The 14,927-nt window shown below is 31.8% G+C and overlaps 1 protein-coding gene across 5 annotated transcripts in view; it reads left to right on the forward strand.

Annotated features, from left to right (window-relative positions):
- SRP54 (signal recognition particle 54) overlaps positions 1 to 14,927 on the forward strand; it is a 58,343-nt gene that overhangs the window by 21,340 nt on the left and 22,076 nt on the right. For all 5 annotated transcript variants that reach the window (XM_031952929.1, XM_031952928.1, XM_031952931.1 and 2 more), the window contains 5 exons: positions 231 to 322; positions 1,459 to 1,543; positions 6,197 to 6,301; positions 8,076 to 8,142; positions 8,224 to 8,281. In XM_031952929.1, the coding sequence (XP_031808789.1) occupies positions 231 to 322; positions 1,459 to 1,543; positions 6,197 to 6,301; positions 8,076 to 8,142; positions 8,224 to 8,281 (407 nt within the window). The remainder of the gene's footprint in view (positions 1 to 230; positions 323 to 1,458; positions 1,544 to 6,196; positions 6,302 to 8,075; positions 8,143 to 8,223; positions 8,282 to 14,927) is intronic.

Raw genomic sequence — 14,927 nt, forward strand, 5'->3', positions numbered from 1 at the left:
GAAGGGGAGTATTGTTATGGTGTTTGGTCTTGCTAAAATGTATCAAAAAATTTAAAATAATCCTGAGATGTCTATTCTGTCATTTTTCTATACTTTGTAACAAAATAGGATAATGCCTCACTTTTATAAACTGAAAACTTAGTTTATAAAAATGATTTTGTGACCTTTGTTTTTATGGTTAGGATTAAAATGAAAACTGGTGGTTTCTAATAGCAAATTTCATATTTTAGGTTTTAAATGCTATGCTCAAAGAAGTCTGCACAGCCTTATTGGAAGCTGATGTTAACATTAAGCTGGTAAAGCAGCTCCGAGAAAATGTCAAGTAAGTTAAAGTCAATAAAAAGTCAGGTAAAACAATAATTACCTAGAAATTACAGAAAGTAATCATTTGCAAAAAGAGATTTAGAAGGAGGAATTTTTTTGTTCAATTTCTGTTACATAGTATATCTCCATAATGATGGTCAAATAAAAAAAAAAATACCCATGCTTCCTATTTCACAAGGTTGTTGTAAAGCTTAGATTGATAATGCATATATGCCCTGTATAAATTTTAATTTTTTTTAATTCAAAGAACAAGCTATAGATTATCATTCTACAGGTGTAAATGGTAAAAAACTTTTTTAATGGAATTTTCTTGTCACTAAGCAACTTTTGAGAATTTTAGTAGAAATTTGAGTGTAATGTTTTCCAAGTAACGTAAAACATCCAGATAAGCAAATTCTATAGTGAAGAGTGTTGAGTCTAGCAGCCTATAACGTTCCTCTCCCTTTCCTTACCCCATGATGTTGAAGAAAAAAAAATAAAGTAAGCCATCTGGTCATAATAATTGTAATATTTCCCTAAAAAGTAGATCTGGCTATGGCAAAGCAGATAGAACATAATCATTGTACCTTAATCAAAATTTCTCTGTTCCACTTCATATTCAGGTCATTATTATTTGTCTTTACTTTCATCTTAAGTATTTTTCCATTTGGAAAACTTTGAAGACACAAGTTTCCAGGGCTCTTTTGCATATTAGAAGTGATTGTAATGAGCTCAGAACTGATATTTTAACTTTTTTGATTTAGAAAGTTTAAAAAATAGTTGGCACATCATTTTCTTCTAATAACTTTTAATAAAACTTTTTGATGTCTATTCATATATAGAGTTATATATATAGCAGGAAGGGATTTTAAGAAATCATAGTCCAGCATCCTTCAGGCAGGTAATTATTATCTTTAATAGTTACAGCAATTAAATAATAGGTCCATTTTCTGTAATAGTACTTATTCCTTGTAAATTATCCAGTATTGAGATTGAAAACTACACATACAAAAGACTGAATTTTCCATATATTTTTAAAGTATTCTTTCAAATACACTGACATTAGTTGGTGGGAATACATTTTGGGGATAATGGGAATGGCTTAACTGCTATTTTTTCTTTTATTAAAAAACCTCAAAAACCACTGTTGTGCAGGTCTGCTATTGATCTTGAAGAAATGGCATCTGGTCTAAACAAAAGAAAAATGATTCAGCATGCTGTATTTAAGGAACTTGTGAAGGTAAAACTATACTCAATATATACTGTAATTCTCTGCAAAGCTTAAAGGGTCTACTATTATAAGTAGGAACAATATTTATTTAGTGTAAATATTTACTTAGGACATTTCATCAAAACTTTAAAAGGATCACTCTTTAAAAAGGCCATTTTAACCATTGAATATTTTGAAATATAGATCTTTGAGATTCTACATATTTCTTAACATTTTAGAAAAGAAATAGTCTTGAAGTTGTCTTTAAAGACAAATTGTTTTCATTAAAGCCTCACTAATTCAGATTGATGTGGAGTATAATTGAATTATAAAATATTAGGAAAATTCCATATTTATTGCCTTTTGTATATTTAGAATAAGAGGGCATTTGATGATTTTTTGTTTCTAAAATTTCTAAAATGTTTAGAAATAGGTTTTCAAAAGTAAGTAACTATCCTTTTTCCATTTTAGTTATAATTGTTTAATTTACCAAAGGCCTTTTTTTTTTTTCACTAAGCTGAAATTTCATCCCAACCACTGTCAGATTTTGACATTGAAATCTAAATTAGTGAAATTGTGTTCTACAAACTTCCCAGATTTATCTGTTCTTGCAAATTGATTGTGGTATTCCGTGGGAGCTGTTATGAAAGAACTTGAAGTTTTAAAATAATCATTGTCTTTAGAAGTAGAGGAAGAAAAGAAAACCAAAGGCAGTTTGAAGGAAGCTGATTCCTTTCCTCTAGTCTCCTTGTATGAAGAGATTTTTCTTTGCACTTCGTGAAATTTATCATTTTGCTAAACTGAAAAAATTCTATCAAATAGGAATTCATTTGTAAATACCTGGAGAGCTATATACATATAAATAAATATTGGTTAAATTACAAAAACAAATTATTATTAATTGCTTACTACATACTACATTGTACTAAATGTGATACAAAGAAAAGCAAAAAAAAAAATCTGTCTTTAACATTCTATGGAGGAGATAATATGTAGACAACTATGCACATATGAAATATTTGTGGTATATATTTTTGGCAATTTCAAAATGAAGAGACTGGAATTGACAAAGATCGGAAAAGTTTTGGCAGATGAGATTATTGTTGAAACTTGAAGGAAGTCAAAAGTTGGCAAAATAGGAGGAAGAGCATTATGGGAATTGAGACTAGCCATTGAAAAAAACATAGATTCAATAGATAACATGTTGTGTGGAAGGAATAATAAAGAACCCAATGTATCTGGAGCCTAGTATAGTGTAAAATTAAAGACTGGAATGGTAAGAAGGAGCCAGGTGGTGAAAGGACAACAGGATTTTATATTTGATCCTGGAAGTAATAAGATTGCCACTGAAAGTTAGCTTGCTTCCCTTTTACCACTCACCTGAAATTAGCTATACAAAGTAATGAGAGTTTTAGGGGGAAAATAGTTACCAGTGTAATACTTGATATTCATAGTGGTGAAATTTTAGAGATGAGTGGGGCAGACTTAGAAGATCTATGATCGGGTCTGAGTAAGTTAATCACCCTGGAAAACCTAGGAGAAAAAAGAATATGGAAGAGAGCTGGTTAAATATACTGATTTAAAGAATATCAAAGACAAACTACCTATTTCTAAATTTTGCCTAAGATTGACCTTCTGGAGTGACTAGGTGACAAAGTAAAGCATCAGCCCTGAAGTCAGGAGGACCTGAGTTCAAATCTGACCTCAGACACTTAACACTTTCTGGCTGTATGACTCTCGACAAGTCACTTAAACCCAATTGCCTCAGCACTCCCCTCCTTCCCCAAAAAAAAAAAGATTGACCTTCTGCCTCATCCAAAAGAGGTAGAAATTCTTCTCTTTGTCCTTTTCTTTTACCACTTGTCTCTTTACCCTTTTCTCTCCCACTTGTTGATTCCTAATTTCAGGTTTTAGAACTCAGGCTAATACTGTAGTTCACAGGTATCATGAATTAAATGAATTTTTTTTTTATTCATACTAGAATGTCTTTTTTTTTTTTTTTTTTTTTTTTAAATTTAATAGCCTTTTATTTACAGGATATATGCATGGGTAACTTTACAGCATTAACAATTGCCAAACCTCTTGTTCTAATTTTTTACCTCTTACCCCCACCCCTCCCTAGATGGCAGGATGACCAGTAGATATTAAATATATTAAAATATAAATTAGATACACAATAAGTATACATGACCAAAAGCGTTATTTTGCTGTACAAAAAGAATCAGACTCTGAAATATTGTACAATTAGCTTGTGAAGGAAATCAAAAATGCATGTGTGCATAAATATAGGGATTGGGAATTCAATGTAATGGTTTTTAGTCATCTCCCAGAGTTCTTTTTCTGGGCCTAGCTGGTTCAGTTCATTACTGCTCCATTAGAAATGATTTGGTTGATCTCGTTGCTGAGGATGGCCTGGTCCATCAGAACTGGTCATCATATAGTATTGTTGTTGAAGTATATAATGATCTCCTGGTCCTGCTCATTTCACTCAGCATCAGTTCATGTAAGTCTCTCCAGGCCTTTCTGAAATCATCCTGTTGGTCATTTCTTACAGAACAGTAATATTCCATAATATAGAATGTCTTTTCTTAGCCCTCATGTTTCTAATCACCATCCATAATGTTTCTTTGAGAAAACGCATTTTTAATTCCAAGCAGTTAACTTAAACACTTAACTTAAACAGTTAAGATCTTTGGAATATAATTTATTTTCTAAGTTGTTTGGATCTTACTTTCTCACTTTTTCTTTCTTTCATACTTTCTTCTTTCTTTCTTGTCTTTTCTTAACCCTCATGTTTCTAATCACCATCTATAGTGTTTCTTTGAGAAAACGATTTTTAATTCCAAGCAGTTAACTTAAAAGCACATTTTTGGAATATAATTTATTTTCTAAGTTGTTTGGATCTTACTTTCTCACTTTTTTCTTTCTTTCTTTCTTTCTTTCTTTCTTTCTTTCTTTCTTTCTTTCTTTCTTTCTCTTTCTTTTTCTTTCTTTCTTTCTTTCTTTTTTTTTTTTTTTTGGCTGAGACAATTAGGGTTAAGTGACTTGCCCAGGGTCGCACAGTAGTACATGTTAAGTGTCTGAGGTCAAATTTGAACTTAGGGTCCTCCTGAACCCAGGACTAATGCTCTATCTACTACACAACTAGCTGTCACATTCCAATAGACTTGGGATGAAAAATGCCAATCACAGAACTATGGAGACCGAATGTGGATCAAAGCATAGTATTTTCACCTTTTTGTTTATTTTTTCATTTGGTCTGAAGTCTTTGTGGATTTCCAGTCCCACATTACCAGCTATTTCTTGGACATTGCAGGCATGTTCCAAATATATCTCAAACCCAGAAAATGTAAAAGAAAGTTAATTCTTCCCCTCAAACCACTCATCTTCTATCAAACTTTTCTGTTTCTGGCAAGGATACCACTAATCTTCTGTCCTCCCTTGTTTGTAATCTCAGCAACATAACAGACTTCTCCCTTTCCTTTACTCTTTTTATCCAGTCGGTACTGGAATTCTGCCTCATCTGTTTTCAAACCATGTTTCACATATGATCCTTTCTCTCCCTTCACATAGCTACTGTCTCACTTCAGGCTTTATCAGCTTTTACTTAGATTATTACAACAGCTTCCTAATTGCTCTTACTTCCTTAATTCTCTTAGCACTTTCATTCATGCTTCACACTTTTGCCAAAATAATTTTCCTTAAGTGCGGATTTGGCCATGTGGTTCTCCTATTCAGTCAATTCTAGGAGTTCCCTGTTATCTCTAGAATTATATGTAAATTCCTCCATTTAGTTTTTGTAGTCCTACACAGTATAGTCCTAGCCCATCTTTTTAGTCTAATTGAAGATTATTTCTTCTTCCATACTTTTCCATCCAACCAAACTGGCTTTTTCTTAGTTCTTCACACAAGAAGGTTTCTTTCCCATTTCTGTGATTTTTTTTTTCCCCACTGGCTGCTCCTCATATCTAAGGTGAACTCATAGAATCCCTTCTTTTAAGTTGCATTTCAAACCTCACCTTTCCTGATGTCTTTCCTGAATGTCTCAGCTATTAGTATCCTTACAGACTACTTTGTCTTTAACTTTAATTTTGTATGTATTTGTACTTCATTTTATAATTGCCATTTATGTAATTATATGTGTGTGTGTGTGTGTGTGTATGTATGTGTATATGTAGAGAGATATATATACTTGTCTCCCCTGTTAGAATATAAGTTCTTTGCAAATAGGAATTGTTTTGTTTTACTTGAATTACCACCCACTAAAATATCGTCTAGCTCATAGTAAGTACTTAATTATTGATTGACTAAATATAAAAGATATTTTTTAAATTTTGGATAATTATGACAAAGTTTTGAAAACATTTATGAAAACTATATAAATATGAAGTGGAACACTAACAATTTCCCATGTGAGGGATAAGCTTTCATTATAGATGGCTTAGTTTACTCCGGAAAGAAATAAGAAAATTAGAATCTTGAGTAGCAAAAGAGTGATTATGTACTTTTTTGCTAACTGAAATAATTCTGTTGAGTCAACTAGTAAGTTCTTTTGAAGAGCTCAAAGCTAATTAACTCAGCAAAAATTAATAAATAAAGGATATATAAGCTTATTTGTAACATATTTGCTTATTTTATAATCTTTTAATTTCAGTGTGTGCTAATCTTATTTTCTTTATGCAGCTTGTAGACCCTGGAGTTAAAGCCTGGACACCCACCAAAGGGAAACCGAATGTTATTATGTTTGTTGGGTTGCAGGGTAGTGGTAAAACCACAACATGTTCCAAGGTAAATTATATCAAATATTTTTAAAAGGCCATCTAGAAAGATGTTTTTAAAATGGTCTTTTATAAAGCCTATTAACTTATATTTTTACAAATTCATCTATTTGACTTTTGTCTTCATGTTTCCCTACCTTGTACAATAAAGGATAATAATTTCATCATTTTTAAAGATAATTTGCTTTATAGGTTGTGATAAATTTAATTATTTTTCTATGATTTGTTTTTGTTTTAAATAACATTTGAAAGTTGGCATGGAGAGTAATAATTTAAATTACCGTTGCTCAATCATAGGTATTATGGATAGTTTTGATATTACTCCTACTTTGAAGCCTCATTTTGGTGTGGTTTCTTGAAGGCATTGTCAGTAAAACCCAAGGTTTAGAAGATACTACCAAGTTAGAAAGATTTAATGTTAATTTTCTGTGTCTGTTATCCAATGAGCAGGCCATCTAAAAGGCGGAAAGTTGCCATCAAAATGCAATATGATCATAGTACAAGTCACTTGACTTCTTTGAGTATATGTTAATATAGCTATAAAATAGGGATATACTATTCACATCTAACTCACAGGGTGGTTGAAGAAAATATTTATAAAACTGAAGCACTTATAAATATGGAATTATAATTCTCGGAGGCAACTATATGATGCAGTGGGGACAATGCTAGAGCTAGAGTCATGAAAATCTGAATTCAAATGTGACTTCAGATATTTATTAGCTGTGTGTCTCTGGGAGTGTGTGTCACTCAATGTCTGCCTGCCTCAATTTCTTCATTTGTGAAATAGGAGTAATAATTGTACCTACCTCCCAGGATTGTTGTGAGGTTGGAATATGATAATATGTGGAAAGTGCATTTCAGCCTTCAAAATATACTATATAAATGTTGTCCTTATTAACTCTAATATTCTGTATTATTATAGTACCTACATTATTGCATTATTAAGAAAATTCAAATGAGGTTATATATGTTAAGGTTTTTGCAAACAATAAAGCACTATCCATATGCCAACTTTTAATATAAAAAGATGGTTTATCCTTTTACCATTGTTTTGAGTGGGTGTAAAGATTTCTCTTTATATCTAAAGACCTTTGAAATCCTTGTAACACTCCAATTATTCTCAGTCTGCTTATGCATATAGTATTTTTTAGCTCTTTATAGTATGTAGCAATCCTTAACTTTATCACCAGATCTCTTTTATGCCTGAAAAGTAAGTCTTTACTATTATAAATAAAAAACAAGACCATGATATCTGGAAGTCATATATGTATAGTCCTAACATCATTTTACATCATTCAAAATACTGATATTAGTAATAATATCTAGCACTTAATAAGCTTTGCAAAATACTTTATATATGTCAATTGATTTGATCCTCACAACAATTCTTGAGAGGTAGGTGCTGCTATTATCCTTATTTTACTAAAGCAGGCAGACATTAAGCGACTTGCCCACAGTCACACAGTTGGCACATGTCTGAGGCAAAATTTAAACTTTAGTATCCTTCCTTGACTCCAAGTCTTTTGCTTTATCCACTGTTCTACCCAAGCTACCTGTAAGATAATAATATATAAATAGATAGAGAAACCTATTTAGGAGATGACTTGTATTCATAAATCATTAATCAAAAAGATTAATTCTTAGTAAGGAAATATAGTTTCCTTAAACTAATTTTACTTTACTGTAAAAATAATTTATTACAATAAAATGTAATATAAAAAATTCTTAAACATTCAAAATTAGTTGATTGTAGTTACATGTTTTGACTCTCCTTTTGACAGTTAGCCTATTATTACCAGAGAAAAGGTTGGAAGACTTGTTTGATATGTGCAGACACATTCAGAGCAGGTAATGTGTCACCATTTCAATTTAATTTTTATAAGTTATGTATACATATTTCAAAAAATTCATTAATTCTTTATCTCATAGGAGCTTTTGACCAGCTAAAACAGAATGCTACCAAAGCAAGAATTCCATTCTATGGAAGGTATGTTTCTGGTTTTGTTTTTTTGTTTACTTTTTCCTACTTATAAAGCTGTCCCTCCTCAACAACCTTTTGAGTTATTGTGTATACATTTTAGTTAAGCTTTTGCTCATATTTTTTCTTCCTAAAATATTTTCCTAATTTTTTTTCTACTTTCTTTAAGAATCGACTTAGGTCTTAAAACAAGGTTATCTAATTATTACTCCTTTATTTTAGTGATAGTAGTGTTTTTGGTTCTTCATTTTGTTCATTTTTGTTCAAGTGGAATTCATATAGAAATGATGCTGGGCCAAGTTGTTATTTTACAAATATTATTTTATTGTTCTGTTTATATTTATATTTTAATGTTCTCTGAACTCCTGCATATTGATAAAATAGTTTTTTGTACTTAAGTAAAATATTAGATTTTAAAGCTCATCCTTGCTATAACCTTAGTAGCAATGGTTCAGGAGGGGTGACATTCCTGTCATCCTGCTTCTACTTGATTTTGATCTTTTCTGTTAGGTCTTGAAAGCTTCTAATTACCTCTGGTTTGGGAGATTTTGCATATTTGGTATAATGAATTTATTAAAAATGATATTCTTAAATTTCTATGGGTCATGTTTATGTTTAATTGTGGATAGCAGTTCTGTTCATTGAATTGTCATTTATAAGTCCATGAAAGCCACCATTCTAACGACCAGATCATGTCTTACTGATAAATATTTGGCAGGTGCAAAATTTTTGTATCTGCAGTGATATCTTGAACATTTTCTAATAATACTCTCCATTATCTACATTGATCATTGACTGTCTCTTTAAGTGTCCTAAACTTTCTGGTGGCAATGAGTACTATCCTGATTTATTATCATAAACCCTTACATTACCATAAACAAACCTACTTATATCAGCTATTCATGTGGTGCTTCTCTGTTGATATTATATTGGTTGAGTTAATCTGTTTAACCATTCCATAAACTCCTTTAAGAGATAGTATCATAGGGACAACTAGGTGGCGCAATGGATAGAGCACCAGCCCTGAAGTCAGGAGGACCTGAGTTCAAATTTGATCTCTGACACTTAACATTTCCTATCTATGTGACCCCAGTTGCCTCAGCCAAAATAAGAGGGAGAGGGAAAGGAGAAAGGGAGGGAGAGAGAGAGAGAAAGATAGTATCATAATACTATATACAGTTTGTATTGTTTAATCACAATAAGTTAATGTAGTATAGTACAAAGTGTGCTGAATTTGAGTTAGGGAACTGCCTTCAAATTCTGGTTCTATGATTTACTGTAGGTTTGAGTCTGGATGAATACTTAACCTAATAAGCTTCAATTTCATGGATCTCTAATTGATTTTCCATATCTAAAGCTGTGATGTGTGATCTCATGTATTTGCTTGTATTTTAAAACATTGTTGTTTGAAGGAATGAATTCTATGAAACATTTCATGTGTTGTATCCATATCTAAATTATAAACTTAAAAAGAGTTGAGATCTTGATTTTGTTCTTTGATATTCTGCACAACATTTATTTAACTCATATAACTAATTTTTCCTGAATGAGTAAACAAAAAACATTATAATGTGTGTATATGTAGTTATAATAGGAACATTAACAATTTCCCATGTGAGGGATAAGCTTTCATTATAGATGGCTTAGTTTACTCCGGAAGTAAGTCTGTGGAAGTGAAACTTTTAATTTTGTTTTAATGCAAATATGTATGTATGTAATTTGTTTTTGTTTCCAATAAATCACATTACAAAGAATATTTCACAAGATCATTTATCAGTTGTTACTTGGAAGGAAGGATGTGTTCTTTAACTTTAGCACTATGTATTATTCCCTCTCATCTTCCACCTGGTAGACTCTCCTGTTTCCTTCAAAATTCAGTTCCTCATATGATGCTTCTTGATTTTCCCAGTTACTACTATCTTTTCCCAACCCACCCCCATTACTTTGTGTTTTTTCCTTTAGATTTGTGTGTGTGTGTTATGTGTATATATATATGTGTGTGTTTGTATTTTTATGTATATACATATATGTATACATATTCAAACTTATTTAGATTTTTACAACCTCCAATGTATTGTACAAGGAAATGGAAATGATACTTTAAAAAAAAAATTAGATAGAACAGCAAGACCAGACCAAGTATTCACGAATTGGTTTTCAAGATGTCAGAAAGGCAGGTGCAAACATCTGGTGAGAAAAATCACATTCCTTATTTTTACCAGAAAGGAAAATAGTTAGGAAAATATAAATTGCTTTGACTTACATGTCTACTTTCCCATCTCTACAAAGGATAATTACATGTATATCATAGATTTCCTTGATGAATGTATGAAAAAGGAACAAAAAAACTTTTTGCAGAGAATATTTTATAACAGCCCACTACTTCCATCATGTCATAATTGATTGAAAGGTAAATAGAATACATGATCCCATTGTTTGTTTTGTTGAGCATAAAAAATTTTTTGGGTTTGATAGAGCAAAATCTATTCTTAAAGACTGCTATCCTATGCATGGGTCAGAATCATAACAGATCCTTAAAAAATGTAACAATGAGAACTTTGTTTTTGTATACCTCTGATTATTGATATCTAGGAAGATGCAAAAGAGGGAGACATTCTGCTTGCATTTTTGCTTTCCTTCTCAGGTTAATTTTACCTTATTTCTAAATCCGATTTTTCTTGTGCAGCAAGATAACTATAATTATGTATACATATGTTACATTTAACATATACTTTATTTTATTTTTTTTAATAGCTTTTTATTTACAGGTTATATGTATGGGTAACTTTACAGCATTAACAATTGCCAAACCTCTTGTTCCAATTTTCCACCTCTTACCCCCTCACCCTCTCCCCCAGATGGCAGAATGACCATTAGATTAACATATACTTTAACAAATTTAACATGTATGGATCTACCTGTCATCTAGAGGAGGGGGTGGGGGCAAGGAGGGGAAAAGTTGGAACAGAAGGTTTTGCAAGGATCAATGCTGAAAAATTATCCATGCATTTGTCTTCTAATTAAAAAGCTATAATAAAAAAAAAAAAAAAAAGAGGGAGACATTCGTACTTGTCTTTGTTTTACATCACAGATTCTATCCAAGCACAAAATTTGAATAGCAGGAGTAATTTTCTAGGTGGTGCATTCTTTTTTTTTTAAGCTATTTATTTTCAAAACATAGGCATGAATAATTTTTCAACATTAGCCCTTGCAAAACTTGTGTTCCAATTTTCCCCCACTTCCCCAATCCTTCCCCTAGATGGCAAGTAAAGCAATATATGTTAAGCATGGTAAAAATATATGTTAAACCTAATATATGCATACATATTTATACAGTTATATTATTGCACAAGAAAAATCAAATAAAAAACAAAAAAAATGAGAAAGAAAATAACATGCAAGCAGACAACAACAGAAAGAGTGAAAAGGCTTGTGATCTACACTCAGTTTCCACAGTCTGTTATCTGCTGCTCTTGTGGTTTCCAGAATCCAGACACCAGTACCTGGAATTGTTATCTCTTCTTGTGAGCAGATGATGATGATACAAGCAAACTGAGAGACAGTTGCTGTTCTCTGACCTCTCGACCAAGAAGCAGTTGCATTGTCTGACCTCTCTCCTCTTCCCTTTGCCTCCAATATATTTCATTCCCAGTACACAGGCAACACCTGTGTCAGTAAAGGCTGTCCCGCAACTCCCTCAAGTGTTATAATCCACAGCTACAGAGGTTCTCAGAGAATTGACTTGCCCTTTCACTCAAGCATGGTCCTTAACAACAGTCCTCTCTCTGGGTGAAGATAGCTGTCTTCATCACAAGATCATTTGAACTGGCTGAAATCATCTCATTCTTGAAAAGAGTCAAGTCCATCAGAATTGATCATTGTATAGTTTTCTTATTTGCCATGTACAATGATCTCCTGGTTCTAATAATTTCATTTAGCATCAGTTCATATAAGTCTCTCCAGGCCTTTCTGAAATTATCTTGCTGATCATTTCTTACAGAACAATAATATTCCATAATACTTATATATCATAACTTATTCAGCCATTCTCCAGCTGTTAGGAATCCACTCAGTTTCCAGTTTCTTGCCACTACAAAAAGCGCTGCCACAAACATTTTTGCACATGTGGGTCCCTTTCCCTCCTCTAAGATCTCTTTGGGATATAAACCCAGTAGAAATACTGCTGTATCAAAGATTATGCAGTTTGATAGCCCTTTGGGCATAGTTTCAAATTGTTCTCCAGAATGGTTAGATCAGTTCACAACTCCACTAACAATGTATTAGGGTCCCAGTTTTCCCACATCCCACTCATCCCAACATTCATCATTATCTTTCCCTATCAGCCAATCTGAGAGGTGTGTAGTGGTACCTCAGAGTTGTCTTAATTTGCATTTCTCTGATCAGTAGTGATTTAGAGTACCTTTTCATATGACTAGAAATACTTTTAATGTCTTCATCTGAAAATTGTCTGTTCATATCCTTTGGCCATTTATCAATTGGAGAATGTTTTGAATTCTTATAAATTTGAGTCAATTCTCTATATATTTTCGAAATGAGGCCTTTATCAGAACCTTTGAATGTGAAAATATTTTCCCAGTTTATTGCTTCCCTTCTAATTTTGTCTGTATTGGTTTTGTTGGTACAAAAACTTTTTAACTTAAATTTTAATATTTTTTTTAATTTAATATTTTTTTAAATTTTAATAAAAATTATCTATTTTGTGTTAGATTATTTACTCTAGTTCTTCTTTGGCCACAAATTCCTTCCTTCTCCACAGATCTGAGAGGTAGACTATCCTATGTTCTCCTAATTTGTTTATAATATCATTCTTTATGTCTAGATCATGAACCCATTTTGACCTTATCTTGTTACACAGTGTTATCCCAAAAGCCAGGGATCTTTGGGTTTGTTAGACATTAGATTACTATAGTCATTGACTATTTTGTCCTGTGAATCTAACCTATTCCACTGATTGACCTCACTGGTTTTTAGCCAAAACCAAATTGTTTTGATGACTGCTACTTTGAAATATAGTTTGAGATCTGGCACAGCTAGACCACTTTCATTTGCATTTGCATTTTTTTCATTAATTCCCTTGAAATTCTTGACCTTTTGTTCTTTCATATGAACTTTGTTATTATTTTTTCTAGCTCAGTAAAATAATTTTTTGGGAGTTTGATAAAGTAGATCAATTTAGGTAGCTTGGCGCTTCATTTTTTCCAACTGATTAGATCTGACTTTATTTGTGTGGAAAATGTTTTGTAGTTATGTTCATACAGTTCCTGACTTTATCTTAGCAGGTAGACTCCCAAATGTTTTATATTATCAACAGTTATTTTAAATGGAATTACTCTTTGTATATCTTGCTGTTGGATTTTGTTGATAATATATAACAATGTTGATGATATAATAATGCTGATGATGCTATGTGCATTTATTTTGTATCCTGTCGCTCTGCTAAAATTGTGAATTGTTTGTAGTTGATTCCCTAGAATTCTCTAAATATATCTAGATGGTACATTCTTGAAAATGCTTCTTTAGAAAGTGCCTCAGTGAATTGAATACAGAGACCAGAATTAGGAAACTAAATTCAAATTGAGCTTCAGATACTTAACTAGTTTTATGATTCCAGGCAAATCACTTAATCTATGTCTTGAATTTCTATGTAAAGTGGAAATAATAATAGTACTTACCTTGCAGGGTTGTTGTGAGACTCAAAGGAGATAATAATTGTAAAACATTTGGCACATTTCCAAACACATAGTAGGCATTATAAAAATGTTAGCAATTATTTTTATGTTATTTTGATTGCATTAACCTCTAGACCTCCACATTATCACCTTTGCTTGTTCAAAAGAGTTCAGCCTAACTACATAAGAAAAAGCAAGAGCTAGACAAACACCTATTGTCTGTATTGACATGCAGTTAGGTAGCCTGTTAGAGGTGGCCTTCATTATTTCTTAGACACTGGATAAACAACAAACTGAGTTGAATTTAACAGCGGGAGAAAAGGACTGGATTCTCATTGTTTTAAATGATTCAGGCTTCTCCTTTAACTTCACTAGATTTAATACCAATAATCTTCTAAATGGTGCAATAGTACAGTCTCTAAAAAATTAAAAATGAAGGTCATCAGAAGGTCAACAGATATTAGCATGGTTAATGTGAGGAGATCACAGTATATAATCACTAAAGAATATTGGAGGAGAATTTAAATAAAGGATATCATTAAAAGAATGTATGACCAGAAAAGTATATTCATGTAGCAATGCCAGATATGATTAGTAGGCAGTTCTCTTATTCCACTAATTTCCTATCAATGTCAAAAAATCTAAAGAAAAGCACTTTGTATATTAGGTGAAGCCTCTTTGATTTATGACAGGATATGAACAGAACAGAATGAGAAAGTATGGATAAAATGTGTTTTAGGGTTTTTTCTATTGGAGGGGATCACTGATCCCATCAAAGTATTAGAGAAGCCTAAAAATCCTTTAAGAAGCATACACATATATACATCTATCTATTCATATACACATAAAAATATATAACACTAAGATTTTCAAAGTGCTTTATAAATATTAGCTTATTCGTGTGTATGTGTGTGTATATGCATACAGGCAGTTACATATATCAAGCATTTATTAAATCCTTTTGA

The sequence above is a fragment of the Sarcophilus harrisii genome, chromosome 2, assembly GCF_902635505.1.
Source record: "Sarcophilus harrisii chromosome 2, mSarHar1.11, whole genome shotgun sequence".
Lineage (NCBI taxonomy): Eukaryota > Metazoa > Chordata > Mammalia > Dasyuromorphia > Dasyuridae > Sarcophilus > Sarcophilus harrisii.